The sequence below is a fragment of the Urocampus carinirostris genome, chromosome 3 (assembly GCF_059441175.1).
Source record: "Urocampus carinirostris isolate Australia breed hairy pipefish chromosome 3, RoL_Ucar_1.0, whole genome shotgun sequence".
Classification (NCBI taxonomy): domain Eukaryota; kingdom Metazoa; phylum Chordata; class Actinopteri; order Syngnathiformes; family Syngnathidae; genus Urocampus; species Urocampus carinirostris.
Window position 1 is genome coordinate 21,521,301 of NC_142351.1, and position 18,337 is coordinate 21,539,637.

General features: G+C 39.8%; 1 protein-coding gene across 1 annotated transcript in view; it reads left to right on the plus strand.

Moving 5' to 3' along the window:
* The window catches only part of slc6a8 (solute carrier family 6 member 8), a 42,752-nt gene that overhangs the window by 20,061 nt on the left and 4,354 nt on the right, over positions 1-18,337 (plus strand). Inside the window, exons 5-12 of the mRNA XM_088331015.1 lie at positions 2,263-2,397; positions 6,242-6,345; positions 6,423-6,547; positions 6,635-6,747; positions 6,824-6,961; positions 7,035-7,137; positions 10,729-10,829; positions 14,873-15,043. Of these exons, the coding sequence (XP_088187141.1) occupies positions 2,263-2,397; positions 6,242-6,345; positions 6,423-6,547; positions 6,635-6,747; positions 6,824-6,961; positions 7,035-7,137; positions 10,729-10,829; positions 14,873-15,043 (990 nt within the window). The remainder of the gene's footprint in view (positions 1-2,262; positions 2,398-6,241; positions 6,346-6,422; positions 6,548-6,634; positions 6,748-6,823; positions 6,962-7,034; positions 7,138-10,728; positions 10,830-14,872; positions 15,044-18,337) is intronic.

Sequence of the window (18,337 nt, forward strand, 5' to 3'; positions counted from 1 at the left end):
ATGAGGTAATCCCCCTTCCAGGATGACCAGGCTGCGATGGATGTTGCATTAACAAACAAACAAATAGTTTGATGGTTTAGTTCGTCCATTTTTTTGCATGTCTTTCGTGGGGTCCATTGTTAATGATAGTTATTCGCAGCAGTACCGTACAGTAGACTGTTTACAAAGCGGGAAGGGGAGCATCCCAGGATTCACGCTTATGCACTGGTTTGCCAGGTAGAACTCTGAGAGTGGCGAATAGCAGCAAATGTGTATATATATATATATATATATATATATATATATATATATAGGGCAGCACGGCGGCGCAGTGGTTAGGGCATGTGCGGCACAGTTCATGTCATGGGAACCTCCTGCGTGGGTTCAAATCCAGCTCCAGACTTCCTGTGCGGAGTTTGTATGTTCTCCCCGTGCTTGCGTGGGTTTCCTCCGGGCACTCCGGTTTCCTCCCGCATTCCAAAAAACATGCATTTCAGGTGAATTGGCCGGTCCAAATTGTCCTTAGGTGTGAATGAGTGAGTTGTCTGTCCACGTGTGCCCTGCGATTGGCTGGCAACCAGTTCAGGGTGTCCCCTGCCCACTGCCCGATGATTGCTGGGATGGGCTCCAGCACGCCCTACTGAGGATAAGCGGTGCAGCTAATTGATACTGGCAAGAGACAATTTCATCACAATAATATACCAACCATATAAGGACAAGTACCAACAATGCTAAGAGAACATACACACATGACAGAGCACTCTGACAAAGCATGCCTCGAGATTTTCTGATGAAAAAAGTGCATCATGGCTCAAAAATGGTTGGGAAACACGGCACTAAAGTCTACTGCACATATGTACTGACTAGCCTTCGCGATTATTTTTACAGCAGCAAATAAAGTGTGTCTGGCCCTTTGCAAAACTCCAGATTTTCCCGATTGCCACCATAGCCCCTATTTTCTCTTCTTTAACCTTTTTTCGTAATTCTTTGATTAAATTTGTATTGGATCTAGTTATCATATGTGGTTTTTAACTAATTTGATATGATTTTGCTTAAGTCTGAACCCGGAAAATGATCATTGGAGCCACTGCAGTACATAAACGGTGACAGTTTAACCGGTGATTACCACCAGTCCAAAGTGTACCCTGTGACCCTGCCTACAACAAGCAGGATCGAAAATGAATTTGTGGATGGAGGTTGTAAAAGTGCAAATCCAACAAACAATAACCAAAAAACATGAATTATAAACAGAGTTCTGTGAACACATCAGTAAACTAATTCAAAAAGACATTGCAGTACTTTTGAAAAGTGTAAATTAAAGGAGGGCCGGATTTTAAAAAAAGCTGGATGGTCTGTGTGTATCTGTGCTTATCTAGAACGTCAAACGGTGAGTAATACAATCCTTTGATAATAACATCATGCACTGCATGCGTGTGTACGATCTCACGGAGCTTGGCTCTCTATACAAACATCTCAAAACTATACGAGGTGTTCAAGGTGACTGGGGTAAATGGGGGCACGCACGCACACACACGAATGAGAGCAGTAAAAATAAACGTTGATGAAAAAACAAGTCGTAAAGGATCATGCCACATGAGCCGCTTGACAAAGCTCAAACTCAATTCAGGTCACATTCAAGGAAATGAAAATCGGTTTCTTACCCAAAAACTATCCTAAAGTCATGTTATGTACTCATTAAGTCTGTGTTTCCACTGGAGGTAAGCTTTTAAGCCAAAGCCTTAGTCCGAGCCCGCCCTGACCAAAATTTCGGGCCGAGCTTAAACGGCAATCGTTATGTTCGAGTTAGGCTGGGCTTCTCTAAGCTAAGATGTATGTTTATAAAAATGTATATACTCAAACAATGTGTGGATGCTTAACTAAAAAAAATTCCATACTGTACTAAACTCTTGTAATGTCAATTCGAACTCCTTCTTGTCTTTGTTATCCACCCGTCATCATCCTTCTTTGTCTCTTTGCCTCTTTCTCTTAAAGTGCTTCTAGATTCTTAAGCATGCACTGCTGCTATGGTTTATGTCCCAATTTTTAACCCGTCAAAATGATAGACGACCTTAAAATTTCCCCGTCAACTCTTAAAAAATCCCGTCAATGGAAATTGTCAGTTGCAGACACTGACATATAAAATATGCCAATTTTTCTACAGTCTGATTTACAAAAGACAGGCTTTATTTTTTTTATCATGAATCACCTTTCCTCTTCCTGAATTTTCTGTCTTGGAACATTACGCACACAGACAAATGATGGTGCTAATACTTTTCTTTTCAGATTGTGTACTTTACTGCCACTTTTCCGTACGTGGTGCTGATCATCCTGCTGGTCCGTGGAGTCACTCTGCCTGGAGCGTACGACGGCATCATGTATTACATAAAACCTGATTGGTCCAAACTGGAGGAAGCTCAGGTCAGTCTTAATACTGGACGTCACAAAACGTAGATTGGACTTTAGTCGCCTTATACCAGGTGTTTTCAAACATTTCATGAAAGCGGGCCAGATTTGGTAAACTGAAAATGTGTGAGGGCGGACTATTCAGCCTGGCATTATTTGAATAGTCTTTGATAAATTCACCCTCTGTTAAAGGTTTGCAGTGCTTGGCAATAAGCTTCGCAACCTCGTAGATTGCCTTTGTAGCATTGTCATTTGAAGTCTCGTGAAAAAGTGCTGCTGTGCTGTTAAAACAACTTCCAGTTGCATCACGTTTCTACAGCGTTAGCTTTCAGGTATAGCTCAGGAGGTAGAGCGCTCATCTTGGGATGAAGTCGCAGGTTCGAATCCCAGCTCCTCCGTGTTATATGTCGAAGTGTCCTTGGGCAAAGACACTGAATCCCTAAGGCCCCCAATAAGCAGGTCGGCGCCTTGCATGGCTGCATGGCCGCCATTAGTGTGTGAGTGTGTGTGTGAATGGATAAGTGTGAAGCACATTGTAAAGCGCTTGGGGAGGTCTTCATGGACTTGAAAAGTGCTATATAAATGCAGACCATTTACCGTTTGTAGCTTTTTGTATACATCATGTTTTGTCTGTCGGTGCCTCTTGATATTTTATTCTTTGAAAACAGCCACAGACTTTTGGCAAATTAGGCAGATGCAGTTGTTTCAGATTTCGGTGAAAAATACTCCAATTTCCCTTGGAAGCGGTGGCCCTCACAATCAACTTTCCCTTTTTTATTTACAGTCAGAAATGGGAGGGGTAAACATTCTCACAAAAAGCCAAGGGCAAGATTGCCAAATGGTTACTGCCATCATCTGGTGAAATGGTGATTTTTTTTCAGAATTTTTTTTTTTATACTGCTTCCAACATTTCTGGCAATGCACAAAATCAATGTATCCTGAAAAAGACAATCTTGTCATTAGAGATGGGTTTGTAATCTCAATACAGTGTTATCGTAATGTGAAAAACATGGTCCTTTTCCAATATATGTTCCTATTCTTAAGAAAACTCACTCATAGCAGAAGATTGTTTTTGTTTTGGCTGCTTGAGAAAAAGATGATAGCCTTAATTAAAGGTTTAATATCCCTCTGATGAGACATTCTTGCTGCAATAGACAAAGTCTTAAGAGAGTATACTAGTTGTTAGCAAAGTTCAAATCTGATTTTAGGGTCTTTTTTTCCAAGGTGGTGTTCAAAGGAGAAAAAAAACTATTGAGGTGCTTGTCTGATGTTCTCACAAAATTCTCACAGAAATGTTCTAGTCCTAACTAAGGGTTCTGACTTGAAGAGATGATTGTTGACCCAAGTCAAGGTTATGGTCCTTTGGGCAGTAACACTAATAGATAAGGTTGAGCCCTTTGAGTACTAGAAGGCACAGAGGTATGTAATCGTCCAGGAAGCGTGCTTCCAGAGAAAAATTAATATAAGATTTATGCCCCAATTAAATATTATAAGCAGCCAAACAAATCTCTAGTTCAGTTCTTCTAAGTAGTCCAAAGAGAAAACAATAAGTATCTAAAATATCCATCCATTCATCTAACCATTATCTTCCGGGTTCGGGTCGCGGGGGCAGCAGCAGCAGCAGGGAAGCCCAGGCCTCCCTACCCCTAGCCACTTCATTCAGCTCATCCGATGGGATCCGAAGGTGTTCTCAGGCGAGCCTATGGATGTAGTCTCTCCGGCGTGTCCTGGGTAGTCCCCACGGCCTCCTGCCGGTGGGACATCCCAAGGGAGGTGTCCAAGAGGCATCTTTATCAGATGCCCGAGCCTCCTCAGCTGGCTTCTTTCGATGCGGAAGAGCACAAGCTCTACATTGAGTCCCTCCTAGATGACAAAACTTCTCACCCTAATTATAAGGGAGAGCCCAGCCGCCAGAAGAAACTCATTTCAGCCGCTTGTATCCATGATCTTGTTCTTTCAGTCATGACCCACAGTTCGTGGGTGAGGGTAGCAACATATCTTCATATCTTTACCACAACAGACCAGTACAGGGACCGCATGACTGGATGACCGCAGACGCTGCACAAATAAGTGTGTCGATCTCCCGTTCCAACCCATGCTTGTTCATGAATAAGACCTCAAGATACTTGAACTCCTCCACTTGGGGCAGGAACATTTTGAAATAGGATAGTAATAGAATTTACTTTTATTGTCATTCTTTGTAACAATGCACACAGAAGGAAATGTCGATACACCTGACCCGTACAGTTAAACTGTAGCGAGCCGATGCAGCCGCAGCCAAACAGGGCGCCGCCATTTTAGACCCAACTGCCGTTTTGGGAGTCATTAGGTGACCAAACCCCACAATTCCAACCCTTAATGCCAAGCGCCAAGCAGGGAGGCAATGAGTACCAGTGTTGTAAGTCTTAGGTATGACTCGGCCGAGGCTTGAACCGGCGACCTCCCAGTTATGGAGCGGGCGCCCTACCATCTAGGCTACCCGTAAAAAGAGCCACTCTTTTCTGGCTGAGAACCATGGTCTCGGACTTGGAGGTGCTCATCTTCATTCCAGGTAGTTTAAACTCGACTGCGAACCGCTCCAGTTGTAGTCTTAGTAAAGTTTCAAGCTTACACCAGAATTCATCGTCCACTGAGGGCATTTAGTCAAGGAAACAGATCATTCACTTAAGGGAAAATTCCAGTCTTCTAACATGGGTCTTGTCCATAAGGAATGTGCAAGAAATTTGTGGTCCGAACAATAAGAGTGGTCATTATAAAAAGATTGGAGTAGAAATAAGGTCCCAGTGACAAAGTGTCGAACATTGCAAAGGTGGTGCTTCAAAATCAGGATTTTAGTGTGGGGACGGGATACCAGCTTCCTAAAAACAGTCTATAGTCCTTAACAAATGTTGTAGTCCAAATTAAGGATAAAGTTCCTAGGGAAGGTCTGGGGGTTAGAAAGAAGAGTCCCATCCAGAGAAAACTTTGTCGTCGCCTCGGCTGTTTTTATATGGGGCAATAAATGTTTTTTTAGTTGCTGAAAGAGTGCTTCACCGTGAGAGGGCATATTATCTCAGGCAGTCCCATAATCAAATTCTAATGTTATTTTTTTTTTTTTCACTCTCGAGGGTGTGTGTGGGTCCAATACTCGTTCAATGGGAGAACGACAGAAAAAAAACGGAAGAAATGCATGATTTTAGAACTGAGATCAACAGTTTAAGACAGCAGAAGTGATCAAATGACTTTGAGGCAACACTTGCTCAAACAAGTGAAAGTGTTTTCATAGTCTCACAAACAGGGTTTGGTAGGATTACTTTAACTTGATTTCTTTCAATTACTTTTGGATTACTCCAATACCAAATATGCTAATAAAAGACAAAAGAAACTAAATCTGAATAAAATTATGACTCACAACACGTGGTAAGCTTTCTCTCCTGGCTTTGATCTCTTTGATCTCCGGCAAAACTAACATAAAATGCGACAGAAACAAAATCAAAATAAACCTAAACAGCTTGCTGACATCATTTTTGCCGTTCCATGTATTCCCCAAGCCTGCACAAAATTTAGTAATTTTATTCATAATTAGTTTATTTTGTCTTTTATTAGCATATTTGATATTGGAGTAATCCAAAAGTAATTGAAAGTGATCAAGTTAAAGTAACCCTACCCAATTCTGCTCACAAATAAGTGATATTTACTGAATTGTGTCATTGTCACAACACTGACACAGCTGATGAGGAAGTTTAGTCTTATTAGCCTCAATTTAGTCCCTCAAGCGTGAACCTTTGTCACCCTATGCCAAATTTTCCTTTTTGTGATTTACTGCATGTTGTATGTATTTATGCATTGAGATAGTCATCTTCTATTATGAACCACATAGGTGTGGATCGACGCCGGCACGCAGGTGTTCTTCTCATACGCCATCGGTCTGGGGGCTTTGACAGCTCTCGGCAGCTACAACCGCTTCAACAACGACTGCTACAAGTACGTGTAGCGGGATAATGCGTACAGCTGCCTTGTGGTGGTCCGCCGTTCAGTGAGTGTGTTCTTCACATCCCCAGGGACGCCTTTGTACTGGCACTGATAAACAGCGGAACCAGTTTTTTTGCCGGCTTTGTTGTGTTCTCCATCCTGGGCTTCATGGCGGCCGAGCAGAACGTTGACATTTCACAGGTCGCCGAGTCAGGTTAGTATTTCAAATCAGTTTTTTTATGTTAGCTGGATTGATCTTTTGGGAACAAGTTATGAGAGTTTGTGCATGCACTCAACCCAGGTCCTGGTCTGGCATTCATTGCATATCCGAAGGCAGTATCTTTAATGCCTGTGGCGCCGTTGTGGGCTGGGCTCTTCTTCTTTATGTTGTTGCTGCTTGGTTTGGACAGTCAGGTGACAAACACACGCACAGGCACACACACAATTCCCATTGGTGCGATTGTCACCTTATCCCGTGTGCTTCAATCAGTTCGTCGGTGTGGAGGGTTTTGTGACGGGGATCCTGGATCTGTTCCCCAGTAAATACGAATATCGCTACAAACGGGAAATCGCCGTTGCCCTGTGCTGCTTCCTGTGCTTCATCATCGACATCTCCATGGTGACCCAGGTCTGTTGCCGTCATCCTTGGCCGGAGCATTGGTTTCGGAATCTAACAACAGATCATTTTGCGTCTCTCGCAGGGAGGAATGTACGTGTTCCAGTTGTTTGATTACTACTCGGCCAGCGGGATGACTCTCTTGTGGCAGGCCTTCTGGGAATGCGTGGTGGTGGCCTGGGTCTATGGTAATACATCACATAGTGTCAATTGAGCATATGGTTAACATGCTAGCATAATACCTAAGGAAGTTCCTTACTATCTAAAATATTGTGCTCCTGAATTATTGTGGAGTATGAACACAACCTGAAAAAGGATAACATGGTGGATTGTAACTCTACATTATTTTTGGGATGACGCAAATAGAACTGTGCTGTTAATTATAAAGATCCATTGCTGCCAGAGCTTTTCACCTATTGTTTGATCAGTTATGAACAAATTTTCTCAACCAATAGAGGGAAAAGCCCTGCCAATTTGACCTTCCCCCTCATTTGAATAACATTTTGTTGTGACAAAACAAATGACAAAATAAATATTGGAATAAATAAATTACATAATAGACGACAAAATGCATGAATAAATGAATACAATACATTTATGGCATATATTTAGGTTTATTCTTTGAAAACAGCCACAGACTGTTGGCAAATTAGGCAGATGCAGTTGTTTCAGATTTCGGTGAAAAATACTCCAATTTCCCTTGGAAGCAGTGGCTTTCACAATCAACTTTCCCTTTTTTATTTACAGTCAGAAATGGGATGGGTTAAAATTCTCACAGAAAGCCAAGGGCAAGATTGCCAAATGGTTACTGCCATCATCTGGTGAAATGGTGATTTTTTTTCAGATTTTTTTAAAATTTTGTATGTATTCCTTTTTTATACAGCACATATATGGCAGAATTGATCCCCTAGAATTGATGTGAATGTCCGGCTACTAAAAAATCTTTCAATTGTAATGATTCATTGACATATAGCTTGAATTATCTTAAGTATTGGAACATATTAAAGATATTTCAGTTCGTACATTTTATGTTTTTTGAAACATGTTTGGAAATTTGAATGAAATTTCAAAATTAAGGTCAACTTTTTTAATTTTTGTGGGGGAACAAATTATTTACAAATATTAGTTACAAATTATGTAATTTGGGAATATAAGTAAAAAATGAATAATGTAACAAATATAAATATTAATAATAATAATATATCTACATTTAAAACCATTTCTGTATCATACATAGCAGTGGTCGGCTACATTTTTGTACCACCAGTTTAATGTCTGACTATATTCTGGTGGCCTTGGCCTAATAATAACTTTCGTAAAAACAAAAATAACAATACTAAAAATAAGTCCTAAACCTCTGTGTAATCACTAGACAACTAGCGATCTAGATAACAGAGAAAAATGCTTTCAATTTGATCTCATCACACCACGTTGTACAGCGTAAGAATGCTCCATTACAATGTTTTACAACGTAGCACCGTGAGTAAAAATGGCGTCATGAGGAGATAAAATCGATTGCCGTTTTCTTTTATCGTCAACAAACCTTATAAACCAGTGGTTAGGATTTGCTGCGCACCCATGTGAATTGGGTCGGATCCAATACTGAGAAAATGAGGTCAACAATATATTTGAACTGATCAATCATTGCCCATTTTCTGTGATACACTATCTAGAAATCTCAGTATAATACACAAGTTTTTTTGTGAAAAAAATGAGTGTACTGTATTTATGAATAAATACAGTGTGAGCAAAAAAACACAGATTTTTTTCTTTCTTTTCGGCCAAACTACGGCCAAGTGGTTGCTGACCACTTACAGTATACAGGGGCTTGCGAAACTATTTGGCCCCCTTGAACTTTGTGACATTTTGCCACCTTTCAGACTTCAAACATTAAGATATAAAACTGTAATTTCTTGTGAAGCATCAACAATAAGTGGGACACAATCATGAAGTGGAACACACTTTATTGGATATTTGAAACTTTTTTAACAAATAAAAAAACAAAATGTGGGTGTGCAAAATTATTTAGCCACTTTGAGTTAATACTTTGTAGCCTCACCTTTTGCTGCGATTACAGCTGCAAGTCGCTTGGGGTATGTCTCTTTCAGTTTTGCACATCGAGAAACTGATATTTTGCTAATTCCTCCTTACAAAACAGCTCGAGCTCAATGAGGTTGGATGGAAAGCGTTTGTAAACAGCAGCTTTCAGTTCTTTCCACAGATTCTCAATTGGGTTGAGGTCTAGACTTTGACTTGGCCATTCTAACACCTTGATATGTTTTTTGGTGAACCATTCAATTGTAGCTTTTGCTTTATGTTTTGGATCATTGTCTTGTTGGAAGACAAATCTCCGTCCCAGTCTCAGGTCTTTTGCGGACTCCATCAGGTTTTCTTCCAGAATGGTCCTGTATTTGGCTCCATCCATTTTCCCATCAATTTTAACCATCTTCCCTGTCCCTGCTGAAGAAAAGCAGGCCCAAACCATGATGCTGCCACCACCAGGTTTGACTGTGGGGATGGTGTGTTGAGGGTGATGAGCTGTGCTTCTTTTACGACAAACATAACGTCTTGCATTGTTGCCAATCAAGTTCGATTTTGGTCTCATCTGACCAGAGCACCTTCTTCCACATGTTTGGTGTGTCTCCCAGTGGCAAACTTTCAACGACACTTTTAATGGCTACCTTTAAGAAATGGCTTCCTTCTTTCCACTCTTTCATAAAGGCCAGATTTGTGCAGTACACGACTGATTGTTGTCCGATTCTCTCACCTCAGCTGGAGACCTCTGCAGTTCATCCAGAGTGATCATGGGCCTCTTGGCTGCATCTCTGATCAGTTTTCTCCTTGTATGAGCTGAAGGTTTAGGGGGAAAGGTCGATCTTGGTAGACTTGCAGTGGTCTGATACTCCTTCCATTTCAATATCATTGCTTGCACAGTGCTCCTTTGGATGTTTAAAGCTTGGGGGACAAACAGTTTTGCAAGCCACTGTATATATTATGCAGGTATTATGTACAATATATACGTATGAAGTAATGAAAATTTACAAAAAACATTATTTTCTTTACAATGTTTAGAAAAATAAATCAATTTACAAATGACTACACAAAACAGTATTTAATTTTATTGAAAAAACTAGCAAATTTTCTTGCATTAATTACTGTTTCTCGGATTACTTATTCATTTGTTTTCAACAGATACTCTAGGTTGATGGTTTTTTTTTCTATTCTTTTTTAAAAATTATATTTCACAAATATGTTTTGTATTTGTTTCAAATACATATTAAAAGACATTTTGAAATATGAAAAATATTGAAAATGGTAAAAGTAGATGAAAAAATAAAAAAAGTAAATTATATTCAAAAATAACATTGTAAAAGCATGATTATTGTATTTCTGGGACTATAAAGCGCACTATGTATTGGGTGGAACAGATTCTAAGGCGTACCTAGAAGAACAGTTCTCCGTAAATCTTGACTATGATGAGTAGCATGAGATTAAGACTGCTGTAAGAATTAGGATTGCATTAAAACATAGGGAATAAAATGTAATAGAACACAAGCTCACATTATGAAACCACTAGATTCATTCGTAAATGGTTACCATATATAATAACATTTTATTGTAATTATGCATCTCCAATTTGATTTACCTTTTTCTGACATATAAGGAACACCTGACATTTTTTAGGTGCGGCTTATTGTCTGGAAAATACGGTAGTTTCTGTGCCACCGCTGTAACGATTTTGAGCTAATAATTAACTCTGAAGTCGTGTTTGGTGTCAGGTGCCGACCGCTTCATGGACGATGTGGCACGAATGATCGGCTACAGGCCGCTGCCCTGGATGAAGTGGTGCTGGTCCTTCATCACGCCGTGCGTCTGCATGGTAAGTCACAAAAATCCAAATATGTCCGCTCGAGCAAAAAATAAATGTGAAAAGTTTGTAAACAGCATCCTAAATGTTGTGAATGGGGATTGACATTTTTTAATTGATTATTGTCATACATATGTTAAATTTCCCGCCTTTATGTACCATCAGAATTCGGCACATTACTGAAAAAGTACATTTAAAGGCGGTGTTTGTAACTTAATTATTATCTCAGCCGCTGTCGAGCTCTTTTTGTCGCCTGTGCATTTATGTGAAATTCTTAGATGCGCTTAATTAAACTCTTCCTATTTCATCTTTGTTGGAGTCTGAGTTGGCATTTGGACGGTATTTGAAACAGTGTTTTTCTTACTTTCACCATTTTCATCTTAGAATAAAAGGAAACTGCGAGCATGCGCATGAAATCATACTCCTTCGCCTCTTCCCCCTCACTTCCAGCGTAATGCGCTCTGTAGCCGGAACACAGATAAAAGTGGATAGGTGTCGCAATTTGGGTGGTCAATAAATTATATTAACCACAACTTTATGACCAATTGGATGAAAGAGCCGAGTTTATTTCCCTTTAAACTGTTCACGTCTTTTTGGAGCACAATTTTTGTTTTTCAGGTGATTATTTAAGGGAAACAGAATGAAAGGCCTTTTCAGTCTCTTATTTTCAAGGATTTGCTACATAGCAATTTTAAGTGTATTCTTTTTACCCTTTTTGATGGATATACTAGTTATACTTTAATCAAAACACACTCTCTCAGATTTATGGAGTTTTCTTTTACCAACACTCTATTGAGCAAACATGAACACCACACAAAAAAAGAGACCAAAATGAAACAGAACAATAGGATTTGAGATTTTGGCTGGTACCATTAATATGTAATGCAATTACTCCAAAATATGATAAATTATTGATTTTGCAGTCAATGAAAATTATCGATTGATCAGTCCAAAAGAAAAATATCTAGGTACACAAACGGTTGAAGAACTCGTGATGTCAAAACAATCCACTTATTTAGAGGACCGGGAATTATTTCAGAAGTAAAAATGCTATTTGCCATTGCACCAAAAAAATGGTCTGCTGCGTTTTCTTTTCTTGGTTTACCTCACGGGAAGAAAAGTCAACTTGTTGGAAGAGTTGGGAAGATGACGGAGCAGAAGACGCCATCCTTATTCTTCCAGTCCTTGGCTGCATGGGCCCTCTGGAGGACAGAAGGCTCTTTGAACTCAGTTTTTAACACATACTTAATAGAAAAAATATTTAATTTTAAACTCTTTAAGGACACCTCAAACTATGCACCCTACCTTTTAGTTATTAGTTACTTAATTTAAAAAGTAATTGCATTACCCCCTTCAAGATTACTTACACCCAAAAGTAGCATGTTACTCTGAATGTAACTAGCTACAGATTCACATATATACTTACATCGAAGCCGACCCCCTAAAATGGATTAAAAACAGCCACGTAGTAAAAGAAATAGAAGAAAATGTATTCTGTGCTCATGTTTACCCTGTTGATATTATTGTTCCTGTTTAAGCCACGCCCCCCGCCTCACATGCTGCCTACTACTCGTTACTGGTGACACACAACCAAACATGATGTGTGCACATATAAACTGACCCCTGATTTCAGTGTTTTATTTTATAGTCTTTATATGCAGCCTAAATGTAAATATATAATGTAGGAAGAATATCAGTTAGGAAAAAAAATACGTGTTCTCGCTTAAGACAACACCACCATAACTGTATTCAGTTGTACTTTGTCGGTAGATACTCTGGGGCAAAAAGCATTTAGTCAACCATCAATTGTGCAAGTTCTCCTACATGACAAGACAAGCTAGTAATTGTCCACATGGGTAAACCTCAACCATGAGAAACAGAATGTGGTGGGGGAAAAAACAGAAGATCACATTTTAAAAGAATTGAATTCTAAATTGGAGTGGAAAATAAGTATTTGGTCACCTAAAACAAGCAAGATTACTTGCTATCAAAGAGGTCCAACTTCTTCTTACGAGGTCTAACAAGGCTCCACTCGTTACATATTTTAATGGTACCTGTTTTAACTCATTATCGGTATAAAACAACCTAAGTCAGTCACACTCCAAGCTCCTCTATGGCCAAGACTAAAGAGCTGTCGAGGGACACCAGAGACAAAATTGTGGACCTGTACAAGGGTAGCAAGGACATACAAGACCACTGATAATCCCCCTTGATCTAGGGCTCCATGCAAGATCTCACCCTGTTGCGTCAAAATGATAACAAGAACGATGAACAAAAAAATCCAGAACCACACGGGGGGACCTAGTGAATGATCCACTTAGAGCTGGGGCCACAGTAACAAAGGTTACTATTAGTAACACTATGAGGGACTCAAATCGTGTACTTCCTGACGTGTCCCTCTGCTGAAGCCAGTAAACGTCCAGGTCCGTTGTGGTTCCCTTAAGAGCATTTGGATGGTCCAGAAGAGGACTGAGAGAATGTGTTCTTGGTCAAGTAAAACCAAAACACAGTTTTTTTTTGTTTGGAGGAAAAAGAACACCGAGTTGCATCTGGAGAACTCCTTACCCACTGTGAAGCATGGAGGTAGAAAGATCCTGCTCATGGGCAGTTTGTATGCAACGGGACCAGGATGACCGATCTGTGTAAAGAATGAATGGGGCCATGTACTGAGAGATTTTGAGTAAAAATCTCCTTCCATCACCAAGACCATTGAAGATGAGATGTGGATGGGTCTTTCAGCATGACAATGATCCCAAACACACAGCCAAAGCAACAAAGGAGTGCCTTTGTGTGAAGCATTTCAAGGTCTTAGAGTGGCCTTGCCAATTTCCAGATCTAAACCCTGTAGAAAATATGTGGAGGGAGCTGTAAGTCCATGTTCCTCGACGACAGCCCAAAAACATCACTGCTCTAGTGGAGATCTGCATTGAGAAATGGGCCAAATTACCAGCAACAGTGTGTGAAAAACTTGTGAAGAGAAAACGTTCAGCGGCTGTTATTGTCACCAAACAGGTACAAAACAAAGTATTAAGATTAACTTTTGGTATTGACCAAATACTTATTTTCCACCATGATTTGCAATTAAAAAAAATCTAACAAATGTGATTTTCTAGGATTTTTCCACATTCTATCTCTCATGGTTAAGGTTTACCCATGTTGACAATTATCGGCCTTTTCTAATATTTACAGCGTAGTATAGTTACAATATATTCAGTGTTGTGTTGCTGGCAGCAGGAGAGTTGTATGTGATTTCTTGAGTGATGGAGCAACTGTCAAATTACAGTAGATGTTGTGATTTGCGATCTGCTTTTAAAAAGTAGCACAGTAACGCACCATGTCAAGTCAAGTCAAGTTATTTTTTATTTGTATAGCCCTTAAAAACAAAGAGTCTCAAAGGGCTGCACAAGTTATTGCACAGACTATTATTACACCATCCCCTGATCTGGAACCAACATGAGGGCAAGGAAAAACTCAAAAACCTCAACATGAGGAAAATGAAGAAACCTTGAGAAGGGATCGCACATGTGGTATCCCCCTTTCAGGATTACCAGACTGCAAAGGATGTTGCAATTACAAATAATACAGAGTTGTTGTAACGAGATTGACTATTTTTTGCACTATGATGACTATTTTTGCACCAAATGCATAATTGCACAAACCCTTACGATACCAAACTGTATGTAACATCCTACATGCCGACATTTCTTGTGTAAATATTGTGTAACTTATAACTATAACCTTATCCTCCTTGTTTTATGACCTTATCTTCTCTGTTCCTTTATCTTTTTGGCTTTTTTACCTCACTGTGAATGTGTGACACTGGAGTGTCATGCCCAATTTCGTTGTCACAATATGTTAACCCATTTTGTAACAATGACAATAAAGGTCTATTCTATTCTATTCTATTTGAGTTACAAAATGTTATAAATAATGCATTACAGTACTTGTTATGTATTTGCGCTATGTATTTGCTTTCCAGGAACGTGTTCCTTTGTAACCTATTCTCCAAACATGGTGTACAAGGTGTTAGACTAAAAAAGTGTGTTTTTTTCCAGGGTATCTTCCTGTTCCATCTGGTAAACTACAAGGCGCTGACATACAACAACACGTACGTGTACCCGTGGTGGGGTGAAGTGATAGGTTGGTGTCTGGCGCTCTCGTCCATGTTGTGCATCCCCGTCAGTCTGCTGTACAAACTCTTCCGCGCCAAAGGTTCCTTCGCTGAGGTGAGAGTTCACAAACGCCTAATAAATTATTTTCTGTAATTGTAAACAAGCGTGATGAAGCCGGGCTACGAGTTCATTGTTGAGGCAGAACGGTGGGATACATGTCAGTTTATATTAGGCCATTTACAGAAAAAGATAGTAACATCTTAACTAAGGACAATTTACAGTATGTGCAAGTAGCAAGATAGCAACTTTATTTTAGTGATCAAAGCCAACAAAAAACACATTCATTTGATTGGCGCTACACATTCATGTGGCTTTCGTGTGTGACATTTTCGCCTCACATACAATGCCAGTCCAACTGGGTAAGTAACTTAAAATAATATACCTTTTTATGCCAGCAAGTTAAATGGACAAAATAGTGGCTCAGATACCGAGTTCATATTTACTACAGCTCAGCTGACACACAAGGTAAACCTTAAAAGAAGTTAACTCCCTAGGCTTGCACCCATCCATAAATCAAATCAAAAGCACTTTTCAGGCAATAGATTGAATTCAGCAATAAAAACATTCAGCGAACAATAAAATCGCCTTCTTTATTCCCACCCAACAACCCAAAAACACCTTATACACAGACATACAGAATGGTAAAAAATAGAAATAGTAATAAAAATAAAATATGATTATGGCAAGGCACAGACTAACCAGGTGAGGAAAGGGACCAGAGGGTGGCTTATCCACTATAGAAGCAGATAACCTCAGGATTTTCAACCATTGAACCCAACCCTACCTGTGTGGGCCCCCCAAAAAAGAAAGACAAAAATATAAAAATAGAGATAAAAAAACAACTGCAGGACAAAATTTAAAAATGTTAAATAAAAGGTAAACTATGTTACAGTTAAAAGGTTAGAAGTTAAATAAATCAAGACTAAATAAAAATGATCAATTAAAGCCATTTTGAAAAATCTTGAGGCTCCTCTTAAAGAATATCAAGGGTCCCTGCCGGCCTGATGTCCTCCGGCAGACTGTTTCATAGGTGAAGATCAAGGTGGCTGAATGCTGCTTCACCATATGTTTTGGTCTTCACCCTAGAAACAGTCAACAAGCCACTGCTAGAGGACCTCAGAGATTGAGAGGGCTGATATGATAAAAGCAAATCAGACAGATAGGATGGCCCAAGACCATTAAGACATTTAAAATCCATCCTGAAACACACGGGGAGCCAATGCAGCGATTTTAAAACAGTTGTAATGTGATCGCTCACCCTGGCGCACGTGCTGCTGAGTTTTGTAGTAGCTGCGGGCTGGCAATGTTCTTTTTGGGAAGACCAGTGAGCAGGGTATCACAATTATCTAAACAAGAAGATATAAAAGCAGGCATCAGCACCTCTGTGTTTGCCTGAAGGAGAAATCGGCGGACCCTGGCTATATTCTTTTAATGATAAAACCCAATTTTAGTTCTTAATTTGATATGTGGAATAAAATGGAGCTCAACGCCCAAATTGCTGACGCAATCTGAAAGATTAAATCTTGTTTTCCGTTTCTATCTTTTGGAACGTTATTGACGCACAACTAAAGAATTTGAGAGATTGTTTAACCAATCAGAATGCAGAACAAAATGCACTATGCAAATCAATGTTCTGGCACTGGAAAAATAGCGTGATAATAAGATGAGTTCAAATGTCTTCTTTAAAATTGCAGTTTATGCACTCGTACAGACAATAGCTAGGCATGTTGTTTTCTTAAAAACTGTGACTCTAAAAACACAACTCAACCTACAAATCTTCCCTCGTTCCATTCAAATCGTACTGCTACTCCCACTGTTTTAGGTCAACAATTCGCACGGTTCCTGTGCTCAACAGGTGATGACCTCCAGTATGTCAGAAAAGTCAGTACACCCCTCACATTTCTGCAGATTTCATCATTGTTAATTGAAAAACACTGAAGAAACATCGCTTTGACACAATGAAAGGTAGTCCGTCTAAAGCTTAGTTTGAAGTGTACACTTATTTTTCCCTCAAAAAACTCAAAATATAGCCATTAGTAGCTAAACCCCTGGTAACAAAAGTGAGTACACCCTTAAGAGCAACTGAACGGTTTCTCCCCCGTGTGCGTCACCATGTGCGACTTCATCGTGAAGGTTTTGTCGCATAACGAGCAATTGAAGCGCTTTTTTCCCATGTGTATCCTCGTGTGTTTGAGCATATTTTCCTTGAGCGAGAACCTTTTCCCGCAAGTGGAGCAACTGTAGGGTTTATCTCCCGTGTGAGTTCCTGAAGTTCAAGAAGTTTGTGTGGCCAATATGATTTTGCAGAAATACTTTAATCCTTCTGGCCATGGATTTTAACAGAGCCATTGGAATGCTCTTCAACTCCTCCATGACAACATGAGAGAGCGTCTACCTTCTGCTTGAGGATGCCTCAAAGATGTTTTATTAGATTTAGATCTGGAGAAACGCTTTGCAAGTTCATCCCCTTAACCCTTAGTCCCTTTAGAAAAAGCCTTGGGCACATATTTGGGGTCATTGTCAGGCTGGAACATTGCCCTGCGACCCAGTTTCTGGGGGGAGGGGATCATACTCTGCTCTAGAATTCCACAGTGCATGCTTGAGTTCATCTTTTCTTCAATGAAAGGCAACTCTCCAACTCCAGTTGCACTCATGAAGCCCCAAACCGTGACATTCCTGACACTATGCTTGACTTTGGGCACGACACCAACATGTTTGTACTCCTCACCTGGTTGCCACCACACGACTGGGCCAATTGAATTATTCTCTGTCTCACCAGACCAGAGGGCATCTTTCCAGTAAGCCATGGCCTTTGTTTCCATACTTCGATTGTTTCAAAGTGATGCTTCTTCAGTGATGTTCGATTAAACATTATAATGGAATCTCTGCAGAGATGTGAGAAGTTTACTCACTTTTGTGACATACAGTAGAGCACAGGTGTCAAATTCACGGCCGGCGGGCCACATCCGGCCCGGCGTACAATTATATCCGGCCTGTGAAATCCTTTTATACACATCTACTAAAATGGCCCGGGTCTATGAAACCCTGATAACTTTCAAACTATACTCGGATACTAAAAACCACAATGGCCGAGAAAATTATGTTAACTGACATTGCCGGTAAACCCGTGTGTCTTATTTGTGGAGATTTTGTGGCCGTAATTAAGGAATTTTATGTAAAGCGGCACTACAAGACAAAACTTGTAAGAGTAAGGTGAAAAACCTTGAATCCAGAGAAAAGATACAGAAAGTTGAAGAATTTAAGAAGAATATGAAGATGATGATGAAAAGCACAAAATTATTTATATTTTCCGTTTTTTCATATTTTCATTTTTATAGTTTTGAGATA